The sequence below is a fragment of the Hyla sarda genome, chromosome 5 (assembly GCF_029499605.1).
Source record: "Hyla sarda isolate aHylSar1 chromosome 5, aHylSar1.hap1, whole genome shotgun sequence".
NCBI classification, from domain to species: domain Eukaryota; kingdom Metazoa; phylum Chordata; class Amphibia; order Anura; family Hylidae; genus Hyla; species Hyla sarda.
In genome coordinates, this window is record NC_079193.1 from 35,114,864 (window position 1) to 35,137,340 (window position 22,477).

Genomic DNA, 22,477 nt, shown 5'->3' on the forward strand with positions numbered 1-22,477 from the left:
TTAAGGCATACAGAAAAAAAAGATGCTTGTGTATGTTACTCACTAGTAGTGTTGCTCGCGAATATTCGCAATACGAATTTTATTCGCGAATATCGCATATTCGCGAATTCGCGAATATAGCGCTATATATTCGTAATTACGAATATTCGTTTTTTTGTTGTTTTTTTTTCACAGTACACCTCACAGTGATCATCCCTCTCTGCTTCCAGCTTGTGTGGTGTAAAGAAGGCTGTAATACTACTGTGTGAGACTGGTGTGCGAATTTTCGCATATGCGAATTTTTGCGTATGCTAATTTAGTTTATGCTAATTTTCACATACGTGAATTTGCGCATATGCGAAAATAACTCAAGAATATTACGAATATGCGAATATTCGCGAATATATGACGAATATTCGTCCATATATTCGCGAATATTCGCGAATTCGAATATGGCCTATGCCGCTCAACACTACTCACTAGGTCATGCAGATGCTTTACGTGCATTGTTTATGTGTCTAGCTTCTGTATTTGGCAAACAAGTCCCTCTGTTCTGCTGCTCACTCATTCTGACATCCACTGCTCAGGAAGGGGCGTGTCCGAGGCAAGGACTGAGCCCGCCTTCACTCACCATGCATTCACTTTTTCCCTGAGTCTGCTGTGCAGTGCTGGGTCTCTTCCTCCAATCACTGCAGGCTGCTCTGTAAACCCCTCCCCTCTGTTTTCATGCTGCAGTCTGAAAGAACAGGAGTGAGCACAGAGGAGTGCTACTCCCACCCTCACTTCCTGGACTAGGACAAAGATGTTGTTGCAGCCAGACAGGATTATGTTCTGAATGGTATGGGGACTCCTATCTACAGCTCATAGCTCAAAAAACATAACAAAAAAGTTTTTCTGTACTCTACAGAAAATGGTACCACTAATGACTAAACAACTTGTCTCTTGAATAAAAAGCACTCACACACCTATGTCGCAAAAAAAAAATACAAAATAAAAAAGTTATTGTTTTTGGAAAGTGGGATGAATTTATTTTTTTTAATCTATGAGACAAATCAAGTGTTGGAGCAAAAGGAATCTGTACATCCTGAGTAATAAACACCACCATACCGATCATGATTTACTACATAAGCCTGGTCTGTGTATTAGTCTTAAAATGCCGGTATACAGTCACAGAGTATATATCTGATAACACCGATAGCATTGAATAATAGCTGTCATATACAATGTATTAGAAGAGAAGCTCCTAAATCATGGTTGGAAAGGAAAATATCTTAGTACTGCTATCTGGCGAAAAATATAGTTTTTCTAGAATATTTAAAAGTACAGATCAAATTCTGTATATGCTGTAAATATTCACGTACTGGTCATTTGTAGGGGTTTGGAAGAGATTTCATAGAAGTAAATCCACAGAATGCTCTGTTCTACATGTGTTTCTGAGGAAAGGCCATAACTGGGAAACACCTCAACTGGGGGGAAGCCTCGCCCCAATGAAAACATAACCTGAAAGGAAGCTTTGCCCCGATCAGCAGGGCCGTTTGAAGGAATTTGGGGGCCCCAAGAAAAATAGACATTCTCCCCTTCCCATCCCTACCCCCTGTCTCATCTTTCCCCATGTGACATTCTCCCCCCATGTGACATTCACCCCCCATGTTAACACCCCCCCATTCCAGTAGACAGGTAGTACCCCCAAATTAGATCCTCAGTAGGCAGGTAGTACCCCCAAATTGACCCCCTCCCCCCAGTAGGAAGGTAGTACACCCAGATTAACCCCCAGTAGGCAGGTAGTACCCCCAGATTACCCCCTTCCCCCCAGTAGACAGGTAGTAGCCCCATATTAGACCGCACCCCCCTGGTAGGCAGGTAGTACCCCCAGATTAACCCCCTCCCCCCCAGTAGGCATGGAGCACCCCCAGATTAACCCCCTCCCCCCAGTAGGTAGTACCCCCAGATAACCCCCCTCCCCCCCAGTAGGCAGATAGTACCCCCAGATAAACTCCCTCCCCCCCAGTAGGCATGAAGCACCCCCAGATTAACCCCCTTCCCCCAGTAGACAGGTAGTACCCCCAGAAAAAACTCTCCCCCCCAGTAGGCAGGTAGTACCCCCAGATAACCCCCCCATTAGGCAGGTAGTACCCCCAGATAAACCCGCTCCCCCCAGTAGGCAAGTATTACCCCCAGATAAACCCCCTCCCCCAGTAGGCATATAGTACCCCCAATTTACCACCTCCCCCCCCAGTATGCAGATAGTACCCCCAGATAAACCCCCCTCCCTCAGTGTGCAGGTAATACCCCCAGATTAACCCCCTCCCTCAGTGTGCAGGTAATACCCCCAGATTAACCCCCTCCCTCAGTAGGCAGGTACTACCCCCAGTACCCCAGGAGGGGGTTAATCTGGGGGTACCATCTACCTACTGGGGGGGGGGGAGGAGGTTAATCTGGGCATACCACCTTCCTACTGGGGGGGTTAATCTGGGGGTCCCATATTATCCCCACCCCCCAGTAGGAAGGTGGTACCCCCAGACTAACCCCCTCCCCCCAATAGGCAAGTATTACCCCCAGATTAACCCCCTCCCCCCAGTAGGCAAGTATTACCCCCAGATTAACCCCCTCCCCCCAGTAGGCATGCAGTACCCCCAATTAACCACCTTCCCCCAGTATGCAGGTAGTACCCCCAAATTAACCTCCTCCCTCAGTGTGCAGGTAGTACCCCCAGATTAACCCCCTCCCCCCAGTAGGCAGGTAGTACCCCCAGATTAACTCCCTCCCCCCAATAGGCAGGTAGTAAAATCACCCCCCCCCAGTAGGCAGGTAGTACCCCCAGTACCCTAGGAGGGGGTTAATCTGGGGGTACCATCTACCTACTGGGGGGAGGGGTTTAATCTGGGGTTACCACCTTCCTACTAGGGGGGTGAACCCCAGATTATCCCCACCCCAGTAGGAAGGTAGTACCCCCAGATTAACCCCCTCCCCCCCAGACCCAGTAGGCAGATAGTAGTACCCCTAGGTTATCATTAGACCCCCCCCCAGGGACCCCAGCTGGTACCTGCTCTGCCAGAGGATTCAGAGGAACTCAGGGGCTGAATAAGAACAGAACCTCGTTTGCGCTTTTGCTATGCGCACCACGCACGTCACGCTCTAGGGCCAGCGTCAGGACAAAATAACGCCGGCCCTAGAATTCTGGGAGCGTGACGTGACGTGAGGGTCACCGTGTAGCTGTACGGCACTGGGGGCGGGGACATCCTTCTGAGTTCACTTCCCGGCAACTAAAGGCTACAGGTGAGCTGGGGCAGGCACAAAAATAGGAGCCAGACACCGAGCGGCTTTAGTCTCAGCCTCCCGCTCCAGGCTCTCACACTGCTGGCCCGGCCGGCCGACAGGGCGAGCTGCCAAACCGGGACAGAGCACCAGCTCTGCTCGGGGCCCCGGGCCAGCTCGGGGCCCCAAGCAATTGCTTGGTTTGCCTGTCCTGTAGCAATGGACCTGCCGATAAAGACCCCACGTAAGAGAAAGCCCAGCCCCAATCGGAACTTCAAGTGAGAAGAAGCTCAACTTCAATCACAAATTCAAGACCACAATTAGAACTTCACCTAAGAGTAAACCCCACCCCAATAAGGGCTTAAGAAGACTTAAGAAGGACTTAAGAAGAATCCCCGCCCCATTTAGAATTTAAAATGAGTGGAATCCCCCCTTCACAAATTCACCTAAGAGAAAGCCCCACCCCAATCAGAACCTCAAATTATAGGAAGCACAACCCTAATTACAAATTGACCTGAGAGGAGGCGCCGCCACAATCAGGACTTCACCTTAGAGAAAGCTCCAACCCAATCAGAACTTTGAATGAGAGGAAGCCCTACTCATTAATTAGTACTAGATGTGTCCAAAATGCCCACCATATTGTCTCACCCAGTGTTCCCCAATCAGGGTGCCTCAGGCGGTTGCAAAACCACCACTCATATCCTGAGAATGGTAGTTTTGCTGGAGGCACCCTGGTGGGGAAACACTTGTATAACCTATTTACTCCACATTTGTGTCCTGAAACACTTAATTACCTCTAATGTCTAATGTTTCTGGGATTTAAGGCCTTGTTACTTGGGCGACTATCAGTCCAATAGGCCAACATTGCTCTATCTAATAGGCTCACTGATCAGTCATTGAACTGGTGTTCAGTCTTTTGCATCTTTTATGCAGACTAAGCATTGTTCATCGGCCGCCCATCTGCCCAAGTAAATGAGGTATGTGCTGCCAACAATTAAGGAAGTAAAGGGCAATTGTTTGTGTGTCCTTCCTGCTATCAAAACCTGTCCAGATGAAAAGTTGCCCAGTTGCCCATAGCAACCCATCACATTGCTTCTTTCATTTTTCAGAGGCCTTGTTAAAAATGAAAGAGGCAATCAGATTGGTTGCTATGGGCAACTGGGCAACTTTTCATCTGGACAGGTTTTGATAAATCGCCCCTCTAAATCTTTGTGGCCTCTCTCATGATCTGTTTGTTCATTTTCAGATGCAAAAAGAAATGGCAGGGAACAAGATGTCATATCAGCTCTCCCGAAATTTCTCCTCACATACCAGAAGCTGATTCCATGGGTAAGAACACATGCCATCTTCAGCTAAAATGATTGGTGTCATCCTTGGTGTCCACATTAAAAAGGGCCCTATAAAAGAGATTGGAATGGTAGGGCCGGGTTTCCCATTTCTCACCATTGGGCCAGGTTACTACCTACACGGTTCCTGGAGAGGAGAACCCTACCTAGTGGTAAAGCGGGTGGCACCAACCAGTTCTCAGGCACCTCTTTGCAAAGGCCCCATAGCAGCTGCATGACTAGGCCTAAAATATTTGTTACCGCTTTCACCTGTCAGGAAAATAAGGGTCTTGTGGTCCTCTTTGCTTAGGCTTTTTCTTTAGCTCCTATAGACTTTACAGAGAGGGCCATCCAAGTGTTACCTCCTTTCAATTGACTCCTATGGGGAGAATGGCTGGCTGAAAATGACAAATAGGCTTTACGGGACCCAGTTTTGTGATAGGTGAGGGCACCAAATGTAGGACCTGCATGTGCCAAGCATGAATGATACTGTATATTCTGTGGATAGGCATAACATTTATAATAGGAACACCCATTTAAATTGGCACTGTCAGATATAAAAACTTTTCATATGTTGTACATCTTGGCAAAACAATAGTTTTTCTCTTATACTTCTTAAAAAAACTACCTTTGAAAATCCCACCACTAGAGGTCCCCATACCTCCCGGGACACTGATGAGTCCCACAGCAGCATCAGCCTATCCAAGGGTCATGGACACGAGATGGCTGATAGACAAGGCGGCAGGAGGAACACAGCTACGGTGTCCATTTTAGGACAGCATCAGCCGTCATCCAGCTAGACATCGTACTGATGCTGTCCTAAAATGGACACCGTACACAGCAACACTGCTTTAACACATAGTTTTACCAAACTGGTGCCTCCAGCTGTTTCAAAACTACAACTCCAAGCATGATTGGACAGCCAACTTAACTCCTTTGTTACAGTGAACCAACGAATCTGTTGGTTTACTCTAACATCTTGCTGGGCTGAGCGCTTAACCCTTCTAGTGCTGGTTCGCGGCAAACTTTTTCATTGTGAAACAAACACTTTGCGAAAGTTCCAGAAAGCTTGATCAACTCTAATAAATACTATACCTGCTATATGTTGATGTTCATACTAACATTAAGGTATCGGCTTCTTTCCATATAGGTCTGTGGATTGGTATTAGTATAGGAATAACATTTCTATTGACGGTTATTATTGTCTTCTTTTGTTACTTCTGTAAAAGGTAAGAGAACTCTTTTTACTTTGCTCATAGTCTACCCTTAGCTTTTCTTGCTAGAAATTAAATCTGGAAGAAAAAAATGCTATATTAGAAAGGTATGAAATAGGAGTTATATATATAGAATTGCTGGGCCGTCTGCAGTTCTATTGGTGCCCAGTTATGGGTCCATACAACAAGAGCCATAATAGACCCATATGCATGAGGCGATAGATAGTGCTGAGGTGAGGAACCAGGCTGTCATAACTGTTACGCTCTGTGTGTATTTACCTATCTTCCCCACCGGACATGACGTAGTCCCAGTGCGTCCGCGCTGTAATCTATGTGCGGCGCGCTTGCGCAGTAGGTTGTATACACGCTAATGGATTCCACTATGTCCTGTGAGTGAGCACTCCCATACTTACTATATCTATTGTTTTTAATTGCACAGGGATGCTATTGTTTTGGGTAATATAACACTGAATATTTATGTATTATATATACACCAATGATAAGTACACGTGCTACACTAGTATGATGCTATATTGATGCACTTTATGATATTTTGATGTGTTTTGTATTAGATTTTTACACTTGATTGTATTATTAATGTCTTTATTGGTACCTAATTGGTATCCTTATATTGTGTGTTGTGCACCATTTGTACTGAGCTTGAGAAAGGCCAGGAGAGCTGGTCGAAGCGTTGCTGTTTGACACTCATTTTTTTGATGGAATAAATCTTTACGTTTTTCATGGAGTTGCGTGTTGCGGAAATTCCTTTTTTCTGTTAGATAGATAGATATTAGATAGATATGAGATATATAGATAGGAGATAGATAGATAATAGAAAGATAGATATATTACATAGATATTTAGAGACATCATATACTGTAATTTACAAGTGGTATAAAACTTAGTTTAGTCTGAACTGGGGACCCAAAGGATCGATCCTGGAAAAGTTTTGAGTTTCTTTGCCACTGTATACTTTCCCTTCAGATACAAAATGTTCTTTATGAGCACATATAAAAATCAATATAATACAACATTTCTGCTGAACCCGCAAGTGCCCCTTAAAAGATGACACGAGGGTTACAGCTCTGCCCAGAGATTTCGTTTTGTAAATCAAAATCGCTTTCATGCACACAAAAACAAAACAATGTAGGAAGAATGCTTGGAATTACTTATTGAGATAATGGTAGCATTTCTGCTGGGGGGTCCCTGGGGAGGGGTGCCGGTTGGGCCCCTGTGAATTTTGGTCAAGATATTTTTTGATACAAAGCTAAGGAACCCAACTGAATATTTGCCTTGGAGAAAAGAAAACCTGGCTTTGTCTCAAGCTTCTGCTACTTGGAAAAGATGGCCGCTGGCCCCCAATTTTTTCCCTGCAACATAAGACATATTGTACTATTTACGAAGCGCATAACAATCCTAAGCAGGAAAAACCCAACTGATATTTTTTCTTTTTTTCCCAAGCTTCTTCTCAAAAACCTTTATACCCAGATTACTGGCACTGATCGAAGGGCGATGAAGTCCGACCCCCATAGTAGTGATCTTTGGGATATTTTTAATGAGTCCTAGCAAGCAGAAGCAACTTCAGCCAATGGATGTCTTCACTTACTAGGCAACTTCTTGCTTCCTCCTTCAATTCTGTCTTAGACTGTGCTTCTGCCAGACCCAACCATAGCTCTCTACTTAATTTAAAGTCTGATGGCCTATTAAAAGGGAAATCTGCCTGCATGTCTTGCCTGCAGATGGAAGTTTTACCTTTGTCTGATTCCTGTTCCTGATCTTCTGAAGCTAACCGTGACCTTGTTTGTGGATACTGCTTTTGCCGAACCCTCTGAATTGAGTTCAGTTTGTCTGTTACCTGTTATTCTGCCACCAATTTCTGACCCCTGGCTTGTATCTTGTCTATACTGTCATCTTACCCTTTGGACTGTTGCACTGTGCCTATCTCCTGGTCACATCCTTTCCATTGACAATATCTCCACCAACTGGTGACTATTCTTGGGGCCACAATCTGAGAATCCAACTGGGAAAGTTTATACCTCTTTGCCGGGGGATATGGGTGAAAAAGCAGGCGATATGTTAAACTCACCCCCCTCCTCCCAGTCCTACCAGCACCTAACCATTTGTGGCTTAGTGAATTTACACCTCAGGGTCTTCAGCTCACCTCCTCAAATGAATGCCCAAATCCTCACTTGGCCCAGTGATGAACGTAGCAAACGGTGAGAAAATTGGATTCCAATCCAGCACTGCTTAAAAGTAAGAATTCTATTGCAATCCTTTGAAAACAATTTTAGTGATGGAGACAACACACCACTGTGCCACACGCAAATGCGCTCAAAATGCATCCTTTCAAGCTGATGTGCATGGGGCACAGTGGTGAGTTGTCTTCAACACATATTTGTTTTAAAAGGATGGCAATAAACTTCAGCTTTTTAGCAGTGCTGGACTTGACCTGCTTTGGCCTGAAGAGTTGAACCATTTTAGTGTCTGGCTGCAGCATCATATGTAGCCATGGCTATGCTTTATCCAATCTAGAGTGGTGGACATTTGGCCAATGCTGTGTTCTCTTTGAGTCCACAACCTGCAGATTGGCTATTTATGCTGCAGTTGTCTCTAAGATGTTGATATTTGATTTGGTACTTCTGTTGTCCTCTTGGCTTTCTAATCCAGCTTGCTGACTATCCTCACTGTTTGTTTGTCTCCTTGTTGGTATAAGGTATATAGTGCGTGCTAACCCATTGTGTTTTGACTGTTTTCCCCTGTCCTTACTGTATTTCGGTTGTTTGTTGTTTTTACCTGTGATGACCCTGCACTTATTCCAGAATAGGAATCCAGAGTCGTCGCTTAGGGTGACTACGCAATAGGCAGAACAGGGGTTCTGGGTGAGAACTAGAGAACACTGTATCTCTGCCCATACATCACAGCTGGATCTGAACAGAAATTTCCGTACCGTTTTCAAGAAACATAATATATTGTACAGTCAACATGGCCACCTTATATACTGTCTATGAAAAATTCTGTCTTTGGTGATTCAATTAGTACATTAGTCCATTAAGCCATCCAGACCACATGGACCTGTACTGTAGCCCTTCGCTGCCACATCTGTCGCAGACTATATCCAGATACCGGGGCTGTCATTATTTCTTTTTCATCCATCTCAGCTTATGTATGTGAATAGCAGGAAAATAACAATTTGCCGTTACGGTCTAATACATTTAGACATCTCTTCCTTTAAAATGTTATGATCTCATGATTAAAACTGATGCTTCCTTTCATTTTATTCTCCAACAGGAAACATAAAGGCGATATTACCAGTGGGTTTTCCAATCCAAATTATGCAGGAAGCAGCACGACTTCACAGAACGAGGTGCATAAAATCTTTATCAACCATTACAGTGCGTTTGCTTTGAGCCATGGAGAGCACAGTTCAGTCTTTATTCACATACATATTCTGTTATGAAATGTTTTTTTGTTTCGCAAGCAAGCTGCATCCAACAGGTCTTATTGCTTATATTCGCCATATCCTGAACACAACACTACCTGTAAACCTCTGCTGTGATGTCAGGATCCCATGTCACATTAGTCACCTTAGCATATTATAAAAGTCTAAACAACCCAGATTTTATTTTCCTCTTTTAAATCTTTCATATACTACTATAAATTATTACTCAATGGAGTTATCCAGATTGTATTAACTTTTCACTATGGTGCCTGTGATGCCAAATTATGTCTTAAAGGGGTACTCCACTGCACAAACTGTTCCAAGCGCTGGAGATGGCGCCAGGAGCTCGTGACGTCATAGCCTTATTATGTCAGGCCCAGCCCCCTCAATGCAAGTCTATGGCACCATAAGGGGCAGGGCCATGATGTCACAAGCTCCCGGCGCCAGCGTTTGGAACAGTTTGTTCCAAATGCTGAGCAGCGGAGTACCCGTTTAAGTGCTTTACTTGCCTTACATGAGTGGGGTGGATCAACCCTCTTTTTGTGCTTTCATGGTCCCCCCTGGTTCAGCATTCCTTGGGTGTCTGTATAATTGTTGTCTCAAACCTTTTCCAGTATCCTGCACGGCTCAAGACAGCAGCTGATCACAGCGGCAGAGGCACGTACAGCTGGACCGCGCATGTCATCAGGGGGATGGCTTGTCAGGGAAGACAAGAAGAAGCCAAGCCACCTGTGATCACCTGTTGTGTCGGGCCAATCAGGATCCTGGGAAAGGCTCCAGACAACAGGAATCCAGGCACCGGAGGAATGTTAAGCATTGGGGTCCATAAAATTGCAAAAAAAAAAAAAAGGGGTTGATCCACACCACACATATAAGGCAAGAAAAGCACATAACCTGACACATCAAGTGAAAAGTTAATAAAACCTGGAAAGCACCCTTAAGTCATAATTTATAGTACTAGATGAAAGATTAAAAAAAGAGGAAAATAAACACTGAGTTGTATAGCTGTTTATAATATGCTAATGTGATGTGGGATCCTTTACTGGAGAGGTTTACAGGTAGCATTGTATTCAGGATATGGACAATACACACAGACCGCAGGAATGCTAAACCTTTGGGTTCCATGAAATCATGAAAAAGGGGTCGATCCACCCCACACATGTAAGGCAAGTAAAGCCCTTAAAGGGGTATTCCACTGGCTCCAGAAAGTTAAACAGATTTATAAATGACTTCTATAAAAAAAAATCTTAAACCTTCCAATAATTATCAGCTGCTGAAGTTGAGTTGTTCTTTTCTGTCTGGCAACAGTGCGTGTCTCGGGAACTGCACAGAGTAGAAGAGGTTTGCTATGGGGATTTGCTTCTACTCTGGACAGTTCCCGAGACAGAGAGCACTTAGACAGAAAAGAATGACTCAACTTCAGCAGCATAAGTACTGAAAGGATTAATATTTTTTTTTTATAGAAGTCATTTACAAATCTGTTTAACTTTCTGGAGCCAGAAAAAAAAGTTTTTTTTCCTGGATAACCCCTTTAAGACTTACTGTAACTTGACATCACAGGCACGATACTGAAAAGTTAAGAAAACCTGGATAACCCCTTTAAGCCTGTGACTTGGTGGTTGGTATGAAGATAAATGCCACATCTGATTTGGAAATGTTTTTATTACTGTCAAACTGTTCTTCCCCTGTTGGCAAAGGGTTAATTAGACTGGTTGCTAGGGATACACTTAAGAATATCTGGAGGAATCCTTTCTCAGAACGTATTTTAATAAAAAGACAAAATTATACAAAAGTGTGAATTGGGGATCAATGCTGATTTGCCTTTAGGTGACTCTTAAAGGGGTACTCCGCCCCTAGACATCTTATCCCCTATCCAAAGGATAGGGGATAAGATGTTAGATCGCCGCGGTCCCGCTGCTGGGGACCCCGGGGATCGCTGCTGCAGCACCCCGCTATCATTACTGCACAGAGCGAGATCGCTCTGACGGGCAATACAGGGGCCGGAGCATCGTTACGTCACGGCTCCGCCCCTCGTGACATCATGGCCCACCCCCTTCAATACAAGTCTATGGGAGGGGGCGTGGCGGTCGTCACGCCCCCTGCCATAGACTTGCATTAAGGGGACGGGCCGTGATGTCATTAGGGGCGGAGCCATGAAGTCACGCTGCTCCGGCTCCTGTATCGCCCGTCATTGCGCACAGAGCGAACTCGCTCTGTGCAGTAATGATAGCGCAGTGCTGCAGCAGCGATCCCCGGGGTCCCCAGCAGCGGGACAGCGGCGATCTAACATCTTATCCCCTATCCTTTGGATAGGGGATAAGATGCCAGGGGCGGAGTACCCCTTTAACCCTTAAACATCATTATAGAGGTTTTTATTTTCTAAATAGGCCCCAAATTCTGTTCTGATTTATTTTTGAATATATCTTTAGGGCGGTCCGAGCGCTATCTCCTGCATCAAATACAATAACAGTATGCACTAACACATCACTAATGCAGTTAAATTTATTATGTGTCTTAAAGGGGTACTCCGCTGCTCAGCGTTTGGAGCAAACTGTTCTGAAAGCTGGAGCCGGGAGCTTGTGAAGTCATCGCCCCACCCCCTCATGACGTCACACCCCAGCCCCCTCAATGCAAGCCTATGGGAGGGGGCATGACAGCCGCCACGCCCCCTCCCATAGACTTGCATTGAGGGGGCTGGGTGTGGCGTCTTGAGGGGGCGGAGCTATGACATCACGAGCTCCCGGCTCCAGCTTGTTTGTTCCAAACTCTGAGCAGCAGAGTACCTCTTTAATATAGCAACTAATTTCACTACAGATCTATGTATACACAGTAAACATTTCTTTACTGATTTTTTTCTTTCTTTAGTTTTGTGAAGCAGTTCCTCCAAATGTTCAAATCAGTGTTTTTCCATGGAAATCGACTCATGAGGTAAATGTAGTTGATTTATCCCACAATGTGACAGAATAAAGCTTGTTTCTTTTAAAGAAGTTGTACGATTAATTCTGAAGTCAGCAGCAGTCAGCTAGAGCTGTATGTAAAATAGCTATCTATGCCATGCTTACCTCTCTGACTCCAGTGCTGGGGTTCTGTTCTGCCCCAATGCTTTTGTCTACTTACCTCGATAAAGCGTTGTCAATGACAGTCCATACCAGTCACTAAGGCTATGGCACAGCATTGTCCGGTGTTTGCAATCCAAAGAATACAAGTAATAGTCCCCTATGGGGACTAAAAAAAATTGTGAATAAATGTCCACAAATATGTTAATAAATGTGAATAAGCCTCTTTCCTGATAAAAGTTTAAATCACACCCCCTTTTCCCATTTTTCAAATAACTTAACGGAAAAAAAATATATAAATATATGTGGTATCACTGCGCGCGGAAATGTCCATACTATTAAAATATCATGTTAATTAAACCGCACGGTCCAAGGCATAAATGTAAAAAGATACCCGAATTTCAGATTTTTTTGGTCACTTCATATACCAGAAAAAAAATTAATAAAAAGTGATCAAAAAGTTCCATGAAAACAAAAATGATACCGATTAAAAACTACAGATCACGGTGTAAAAAATGACCTTCATACAGCCCTGTGTACGGGGGGGAAAAAAAAGAGTAATAGGGGTCAGAAGAGTAAAAATTTTGAGCATATTGATTTTTATACAAAAAGTTGAAAAATAAGGCAAGACCTATATACATTTGGTATTGTTGTTATTGTGTGGACCAGCAGTATAAAGATAACATGTTGTGTTTACCGAAAAATGCACCAAAGTGCAAAGTGTTTTTTTTTGTTTCGCCATAGACTTGGTGGTAAAATGAGTGATGTCATTACGAAGTACAAGTGGTGGCGCAAAAAAGCACACCCCCATATGGGTCTATAGATGGAAAATGTAAATCGTTATCGCTATTAGAAGGAAAGGAGGAAAAAAACATAAGTGAAAAATCCCTGCATCCTTAAAGGGGTACTCCTTCGAAAAACATCTTATCCTGTAGCCAAAGGATATGGGATAAGATGTCTGATCATGTGGGTCCCACCACTGGAGACCCTTGCAATCTCCAGGCCGGCATTGGCGGCATCCGGAACACGGAAGCTTTGAGCTTCCGTGTTCATGACATCCCGCCACACCCCTCCATTCATATCTATAAGGGGGCTTGACGGCTAGTAAATAGCCATCACGCCTCCTCCCATAGACATGAATGGCAGCTGTAGTTGCCAATCATCCGGCACGGAGCGGTGTTCGCTCTGTGCACTGGATGACTGGGGTGCCACAGCGGAGATTGGGGGGGTCCCCAGCAGTGATCAGACATCTTATCCCCTATCCTTTGGATAGGGGATAAAATGTTTTCCAGCAGAGTACCCCTTTAAAGGGTTAAATGAGTTCCAGTCTGCTAGGTTGGCGCTGATTTACAGATGTGGATTGGTTGATGTAAAAGAGCCTTCAGATTTATTGGAGAAATAACAGGTAGCAAAAGTTTATCCTGTAAACCTTTATATTTTTGTTTTGCACTGAGCCGGGGAGGAGAGGATCCACTGGATGTCTTGGAGTTTTTCTTTCTCAGTCTGTGAAGTTTTTCACTTATTTAAGGAGCATTATCTGTAGGTAAACAAAGAGCGACCGCCTAATCCTGCTTTATCAAACTGTGAAAACAAAAACCATGGAAAGCAATTGACTTATTGTATCTCAGCATTGTGTGTGCATTATAGACTGAACCCAGGTTTCCTCCAATGTCACACTTTCAGAATAGCAATCTTCAGACTCTTTCCAAACCCTGGATGTTCCTCTGGTGCGCCCACCGTCCCCTCTGAGTAGGGTCAGAACATGATCAATGTTACACGGACATCCTGGCCTCATCCCTTTCCCCACAGTATCTGTTATGCGCGGGGATTGGCTATCTGTGGTTGTAATTGACAAAGTATCCCAGGGACTGCTTCCAGAGCACAGATTAAAATGATGAACCGGAGGGGATGAGGGATTTCCCGGCGAGATCACATCTGAAGAACGCAACGAGTGATATTGATGGTCAGCTCGCTCTACTATATCAACCACTCAGAGATATGCTCCTAGCTGGTCCCATATGCGCATCTAGCACTGTCTTTGATAAAGTAAAATTGGGCATATTTGTTATATTGTAGAATGTTGTTGACCCATTTCATAAAGAATCTGACCCATCAATCATCAAGAGGACTATATGGCAGAAAAATCTAGATATAAACTGTAGAAAGAAACTCACGGCACTCGGTCTGGATGCAATTAAATGTCTTTAATCCCACTGGAGGTACATACAGGGGTCGGGGGGGGAGAAGAGATGGGACAACGTCCGTTTCGCAGCTCCCGCCACTTCCACAGATCCCTACCTGGGACTTTTCCACTTTCCAAATTATATTTTTCTATTATGTCATGAATTTGCAGTGAATGTACAAGGGACAAGATCTGAGGTGACTATGGACTCCACCATCTACTGTGGACTCCACGGTCACTTGTCTTGTCCCAAAGGTGGAACGAATCAACCAATGTCTGACTATGTTCTGTATATGGTGAAAACTGAACCATCAGTTATTTTACCACAAAATCTACGTACCGTATTTATCGGCGTATAACACGCACTTTTTAGGCTAAAATTTTTAGCCTAAAGTCTATGTGCGTGTTATACGCTGATACACCCCCAGGAAAGGCAGGGGGAGAGAGGCCGTCGCTGCCCGCTTCTCTCCCCCTGCCTTTCCTGGATTCTAGAGCGCTGCTGCCGGCCCTTCTCTCCCCCTAGCTATCGGCACCGATTCCTGTTCTGTCCCCCTGACTATCGGTACCGGCGCCCCATTGCCGGCGCCGATAGCCAGGGGGAGAGAAACGGCGCCGACAGCCAGGGGGAGAGAAAGGGCAGCGGCACCCATTGACGGCGCCGCTGCCCCGTTGCCTCCCCCCATCCCCGGTGGCATAATTACCTGGGTCGGGTCCGCGATGCTGCAGGCCTCCGGCGTGCGTCCCCGGCGTCGTTGCTATGCGCTGCACGGCGCATGACGTCAGTGCGCCGCGCCGTGCATAGCAACGGCGCAGGGGACGCACGCCGGAGGCCTGCAGCAGCGCGGACCCGACCCAGGTAATTATGCCACCGGGGATGGGGGGAGGCAACAGGGCAGCGGCGCCGGCAATGGGTGTCGCTGCCCCTTCTCTCCCCCTGGCTATCGGCACCGGCACCGATAGTCAGGGGGACAGAACGGGCAGGATAGCCAGGGGGAGAGAAGGGCCGACAGCAGGGCTCTAGACCCCAGGAAAGGCAGGGGGAGAGAAGCGGGCAGCGACGGCCTCTCTCCCCCTGCCTTTCCTGGGGGTATATCGGGGTATACACGCGCACACAGGCACCCTCATTTTACCATGGATATTTGGGTAAAAAAACTTTTTTTACCCAAATATCCTTCGTAAAATGAGGGTGCGTGTTATAGGCCGGTGCATGGTATACCCCGATAAATATGGTATATATATTGTAACAAAATCAAAAAACACAGTGCACTTATCGGTAAAGATGACATGTTATATTTATTCTGTAGATCCATAAAATTACAACCATACCAAATTTATATTGGATTTATTTTATTTGACAACTTTAAAACTTTTTATAAGAAAATGAGAAAAATTTCCTCTTCTGACCCCTCTGACCCCTATTTTTCTGTATACAGGGCTGCATGAGGCTTATTTTTTGCACTGTCATCTGTTGTTTTAATTTGCACCATTATTGTTTTGATGGGACTTTTTTGTTAGCTTTTCATAAATGTTTTTATGGTATATGAAGTGACCAAAAAAAATCATCAATACTCATGCCATTCACTGTGCAGTTTATTAACATTATTTTATTAGAAAAATGGTAAAAGGGGGTGAGTTAAACTTTTAACAGAGAAGGGGCTTATTCATGTTTATTACCTTTTTCTTTTATTCACTATGCTTTTATAACTATACAAAACATTTACCTGCAATCTTTCGATTGCATAAACTGAGCAACGCTGTGTTATAGCCCAGCACTGATCATTGTTATCAGCGCTCCATTAGTACAGGCTGCTGAGGCTTCCTGCACATTTGTAGTGCCAATCAGATGGCACACAGGCATTTAGGAAACCTCTGTTTGTCCTCTCAGCTGAAATGTTGATTTAGTGGTTCTGATCAGCTTCCCTAAAGAATAAATACCAAACATAAGCCTGATTGGTGATGTCCAGCATTAGCCATGGGTCCCTGCTGCTAATAGCAACTGAGTCCCACTGGGTATAAAGCATACTTGTGTGCTTCAACCACAAGGAGCTGGTGCAGGGAGTACATGTATGCCCTGCATCCTCTATAGGTTAAAGGGAATCTGTCATTAGCATCACCCACATTAACCTGTTGGTATAAGCTTGTAGTGCGTGTGGCACTGATGAAAATGATCTTCACCATTTTGGGATCCATGGCTCCGTTCCTCCTTTATGGCCATTTTTCTGTACATGCAAATGAGCTAGCTTGGTGCCTCGGGGTGTTAAGGCCCAAGTGCACCCTGGCCTTCTACTTCATAGCAAACAACCTCCTTATGAATATGGTTATCTCTTCCCCTGTAAAATATCTCTCACGAAAGGAGAGATTTCACTTACTGCCTCCTTTTGCACAAGGGAAGTGTTATCTATTTTCATAAGGATTGCAGTAATAATGAGAGAGATGCTGATGACAGAATTCCCTTTAATTTTTATCTTTAAATTTAAGCTCTTAAGGGGGTTGTCAGGGAAAAACTAACATTTACAGCTTCTTCCTGTTTCCTGTGACGTGTCGACTCCATAGGGTCTACTCGGCCAATCACTGGCGAGGTGAGACATACCTGTGACCAGCCAGGGATCGGGAGGGATACTTTTTTTTACCTTGAACAATTCCTTGAAGACCTTAAATCCAAGTAGAAAATTAATATAGTTTGTAATTACATTTTCTTTACTTTTGTTTTCTGGATTTTGAGTTATTTTGTGTAATTTTTACCATATACTTTCTTTTGCTAATAGCTGAGCTCTGACTGTTGCCTGAGCTCCCACAATGCACACCTCTCCAGTCACAAAAGGTCACAAAAGGTGGTAATTGAAGTTACTGAACCTTAATGCAACATCTGTAATCAGTCCTCACCTCTCTTTCTACCATGGACTATTTATTATATTGATGTCTTCCTATGTGGCAGAGGATCGTTTGGGCCTACTCAGGTCCCACAATGCACTGCTCTCTGGAAACAATAGATGTAAAACTTTAAGGTCCTAGGCCTAAATGCAATACCTGTAATGGGGTCACCCATCTACCATATACTATGTATAATACTGGTGTCTTCTTATGTGGTAAATAGCCCTTTGAGCCCCCCCAAACACCAGGACCTTTTAAACAAATACCTTGTTGGTAACAAATAGAGTTTGGATTTAGTTTTAGACATAAATGGAGAAGAAAACATCATGTAGCTCCAGATCAATACAAGATAATTAAAGAAAAGCAATTCCCCCGCAGTGATGATCTAGTCAAGATATTTTACACAGTTTATCACCCTAAAGGCTCAATTGGAATGATAAATGGCAACAGGTTTTGTGAGCAGGAGGCATACAGAGGCACAGTTTGGCACCGTAGACTTCTGTACATAGACATATTATGGCTCCATACAACTCGAAACTTGTACAGAGCCATGATATGGCCAAGGCATGGGTCTATGCCCAACACTGTAGTTATTCTCCATCCCCTACTTCTCTTGGCAGCTTAAATACTTCATTTCTCAGCATGGTTGTTACACTGAGCAAATGTTACAAAAGTTACTCTCATGCTAGCCATACATGCAAGATAAGCTCATGTTTATAAAGGGTGTTCAAAGAATATATTATGATTATATATATATATATATATATATATATATATATATATATATATATATATATATTATATATAAATTGGAAATTGATGGAAAATGTACATATAGTAGATGCCACAGTCAATAGCAATGCCAGCATCTAAGCAGTTACATAGAGAATGTGGCTCACTCTATCCCTGGATCATATTACCCACCAACCATTATTGCAAAGTGCGCTTAAATTTTTTTGATAGCCTGAAGCCTAATAAAGGTAAACAGTAAACAAGTGATTTCATATTCAAATCCCCTAAACAGATTAAAAAGTAAGAAAAAAGTTTAATAAAGTTTTAAAAAGTATCCCACTAAAAATATCATTTTTATGTGTCTAGCATCTATATTTCTCTCACAAATACCTTTTATCTGTTGCTTACTTGATGTGTCATCCTGTGTTGTGTGTGTGTTTTTTTTTAAAAAGTAGAACAGAACAGAAACAAAATAAAGCTATAATAGTTTCTAAATACATAACATGGTATGTTAAATGGTGCAAATTAAAAGATAAAACTCACAGAATTGTGTGCTCATATATCAGTGCATAATAAAAAAAAGTTATGGCTCTTGAAAGGTGGGGAAGTAAAAATAAATAAATCATTAAAAACTATCTGCACCAAGAAGGGGTCAAACAGGCTGAACAAAAGACCTGACATATCCTCTTTAAATCTGAGTTTAATCATTGCTGGTACCTAAGCCAAGAAAATTTGCCTATTTAAAGGGGTACTCCATTGCTAGACTTACAAAGTAGAGGGGATAAGATGTCTGAACATTATGTTTTGAACGCTGGGTTCGGGCAGCTGTGGTCCACGCCCCTCACATAGACATGAAAGGAGTGGAGGGGCATGATGTCACGAGGGGGCGGGGCATGACATCACTACCACAGCCATCCAAACCGAGCATTTAAAACATAATGTTCAGAACGCCAGGTGTCTGCACGGAGATCGTGGGGGGTACCAGCAACCTTTGGATAGGGGATACAATGTCTAGCAACAGAGTACCCCTTTAATTTAGATTTTTTTTAGGAAGCATGTTTATGACATAATAGCAAAAATGCATTTTTTTCCCCTATAATATATTTTGTTTTATCTTGTAGGATTATCGGAAAGAGCTGAAGCCCTGCGGATTCTCCAACCCTCTATATGGCGAAAAAGAATAAAACCTGTAATTTTAATGTCACAGTCATCTTGTGGCGTGCAGAAATTTCCTAGAGATAAATTATAATATCATTTACAGCGCCAGCGATTGTTAATGTAAATACCACCTGCTGTTCCAGACAGACAAAGTAGGTAATAAATGGTTTCTGCGTGGTGGATATTAATACACGCCACCGGCTCGCGGGTAATAGCATCAGTGAATGGATGTGTTACTGGCAGATAGTTTCTCAGGGAAACATTACCACATGGAATAAATTCATCTCCCTTTATATTGGTTCTATACACGTCAAAAATCGAATCATTATGGCAGCGGCCGCAATAAAATTAAATCTTATAAAAAAAATCCTCCATGGTGTGTGGTTTGAGTTTCTTGAATATTTACCATATATTAATACAGACAGCACCATGGTATTCTGTATTAAAAAAAATTATTTACATTTTGGTTCACATAGGTAAAAGATCATGGGCCTTCGTGCAAAAGTTTTTCGGGTCCAGACCACTATGAAGACTTCTTCCAGCCATTACTTGCCTCTGCTTGCAAATGCTCCTCTCAGTGCCCCTATATAGTAATAGTGCCCCAAATGTGCCCCACAAAGTACTAGTGTCCTATTGTGCTCCTCTAAATAATATTTCTCTCACTGTGCCAAACACAAAACAATAATGCCTCCTTTGTGTCCCACAATCATATTGCCCTCATGCCCCTTTATGCCCCCACATAATAATAGTGCCCCCAAATGGAAATAGTTATTTTGTGCCCCCCAAAAAAATAATATTCTATTTGTGCCCCTAAAGTGATAATCTCCCTCTGCCCCCTATAGTAAAAATCCCCCCTGAATTTTTTTTAGAGAAAAACTATGTTGTTTTTCCCAAGGACTTTTCAGGGTGTGGTGCCCTTGTGGGATGTCCCTCCCAGAAGTCTTGGAGAGGTGTGTGGCCATCAGGTCCATCTCCTTCCTGCAACCCCAGGTCCCTGCTTTTACCTAGTTGTTGGCTCCCTGGCTGGTACTTGGGTTGACGACCAGGTGGAAATCAGGAGCAGTGTTGTTTATTCTATATCCTTGACCACTGCAGATACCTTTTGGCCTGGAGGGGAAGGGAAGGCTTAAAGGGGTACTCTGCCCCTAGACATCTTATCACCTATCCAAAGGATAGGGAGTAAGATGTCTTATCGCAGGGGGCCAGCCACTGTGGACCCCCGCAATCCCCCCTGCAGCAGCCTGTCACCTCAGCAGCCTGGAGCTCAGTTTTCTCCAAGGCCGATGATGGGCGGTGTAGGGGACGAGGCATAGTGACATCATGCCCCGCCCCCTCAATACAAGTCTATGGGAGGGGGTATGATGCCCCTTCAATAGACTTGCGTTGAGGGGGTGGACGTGATGTCACAATGGGGCGGGGCCATGACATCACTATGCCCCGTCCCCTGCACCGCCCATCATCAGCCTCGGAGAAAACTGAGCTCTGGGCTGCTGAGGTGCCAGGCTGCTGCAAGGGAGATCATGGGGTTTCCCAGCGGCGGGCCCCCCATGATCAGACATCTTATCCCCTATCCTTTGGATAGGGGATAAGATGTCTAGGAGCGGAGTACCCCTTTAAAGGTTCCCATCTCCTTTCAAAGAAGGGCTTTCGATAGACCACTTTTTGTACTTGGGTGATTAATGCACAGCCTCTGCATCTTCAATTCTACCGATACAAACCTCTGACATGTCACTGTGACACATCTGAAGTTTGTGGAAATGATAGGTACACTTTTAAAGAGGTTTGCTGGTCACATCTTATTGGTAGCCTTTCCTCAGTATAGGTTATCAATATCTGAATTGTGGTGGTCCAACCTCCTGACAATCAGCTGTTTGCCCAAGCCATGGCTCTGTCATACACAGAGAAACAGAACCAGAATATTTTTTTATTTTTATGAAAATACCTTTATTAGCAATTTATCATAAACATACATACAATGTACTTTGACAAAAATCAGGCTAGAAAGCAGCACACAATAAATAAATACACTTTCCGTACATAGCGTGACAGTACAAAAACAGCACAGGTGTCTCTTCGGTATACATCACACCACATGCTACACTAACATTCCTGCCACATTATAAACAAATTCAAACAGTAATGGATTACAGATAGGGGATTAGGTTTAGGAAAGAAGAGGTAGGAAGGGGAGAACACAGGCCCAAAGCTTTATTGAGAAACAAAACACTGGATTGTCCCTGTTGGAATAGTCTCTCAGTAGGCTGCAGACCAGCCTGGACAGTCCTGGACAGACATTCTCAATGAATGGATAATCAGTAATTTCCTGGCAAACCATAAAGCTTCCTTATAACAGTTCATAAGGCACCAGGCCTCCTGGATAGCCACAACCATGTTCTACCCAAGAAATAGTCCGTAAAGAGTGATGTATTAGGTTACTCTGGGAAAAATTGTCTTTGAGTAAATATTTCAGGGCATTTACCAGGGCCCGGGCAAACAGGCACTGACAAAGGAGGTAGGAACCAGATGATGAGGAGGCAGTGTATTTAGAGAAGGTGGGTGGTGATACTGTCAGAGAAGACAGTAGTCCTGCTGGTCTGATCGGCTTAGGAGCAGGTGACGGCTATGCTGCTGCATCTGTAGGCCAAAGAAAAAAACCTTTCAGATTAGGGGCACAGTCAGGTGGTGGTGAATCTGTCTGGTTTTCTACCTTACCAAAGCCAGAAAGCATGGCACTGTGCCGTCTCTGCAAACATTAAATAAGCTGAGTTTAAGAACTTTGGGGGAAATTTATCAAAACCTGTCCAGAGCACGATTTGCTGAGTTGCCCATGGCAACCAATCAGATCGCTTCTTTCATTTATGAAAAGGCCTGTGTAAAATGAAAGAAGTGATCTGATTGGTTGCTATGGGCAACTCAGCAACTTTTCCTCTTGATAGGTTTTGATGAATCTCCCCCTATGTCTCTACATAGGCTCATAGAGGGGCATCACAAAGCTGCATGGGACAGTAGAGATGCCCCACAATGTGAAGAAAACCTTACCCCTGCTGCTGATGCTACAGATGCTCTGCCAAATCTCTCTCATCTGTCAAGTAGCCAAAGTTTACATCTGCTATTCCACCCTAACATGAATCTTCACCAAATGGATGTACACCACTACCTAAACAACCAGATTGATGCATAACTAAGCTGTGCCCTTTCTTTGACAGACACTATAAGCCCAGACCTCATAGACTTCTCAGTTACCAGTTTAGACCATTGACAGCGTA

General features: G+C 44.0%; 1 protein-coding gene across 12 annotated transcripts in view; it reads left to right on the plus strand.

Annotated features, from left to right (window-relative positions):
* MALRD1 (MAM and LDL receptor class A domain containing 1) overlaps positions 1-19,545 on the plus strand; it is a 551,665-nt gene extending 532,120 nt beyond the window's left edge. For 10 of the 12 annotated variants that reach the window (XM_056519234.1, XM_056519235.1, XM_056519233.1 and 7 more), the window contains 5 exons: positions 4,481-4,563; positions 5,710-5,788; positions 9,062-9,137; positions 12,078-12,140; positions 19,175-19,545. In XM_056519234.1, coding sequence (XP_056375209.1) covers positions 4,481-4,563; positions 5,710-5,788; positions 9,062-9,137; positions 12,078-12,140; positions 19,175-19,237 — 364 coding nt within the window. In that variant the 3' untranslated portion in view covers positions 19,238-19,545. Of the gene's footprint in view, positions 1-4,167; positions 4,212-4,480; positions 4,564-5,709; positions 5,789-9,061; positions 9,138-12,077; positions 12,141-19,174 lie in introns of those variants that run through there. The other 2 variants (XM_056519240.1, XM_056519244.1) reach the window with 2 other exon arrangements.
* The last annotated feature ends 2,932 nt before the right edge of the window (positions 19,546-22,477 follow it).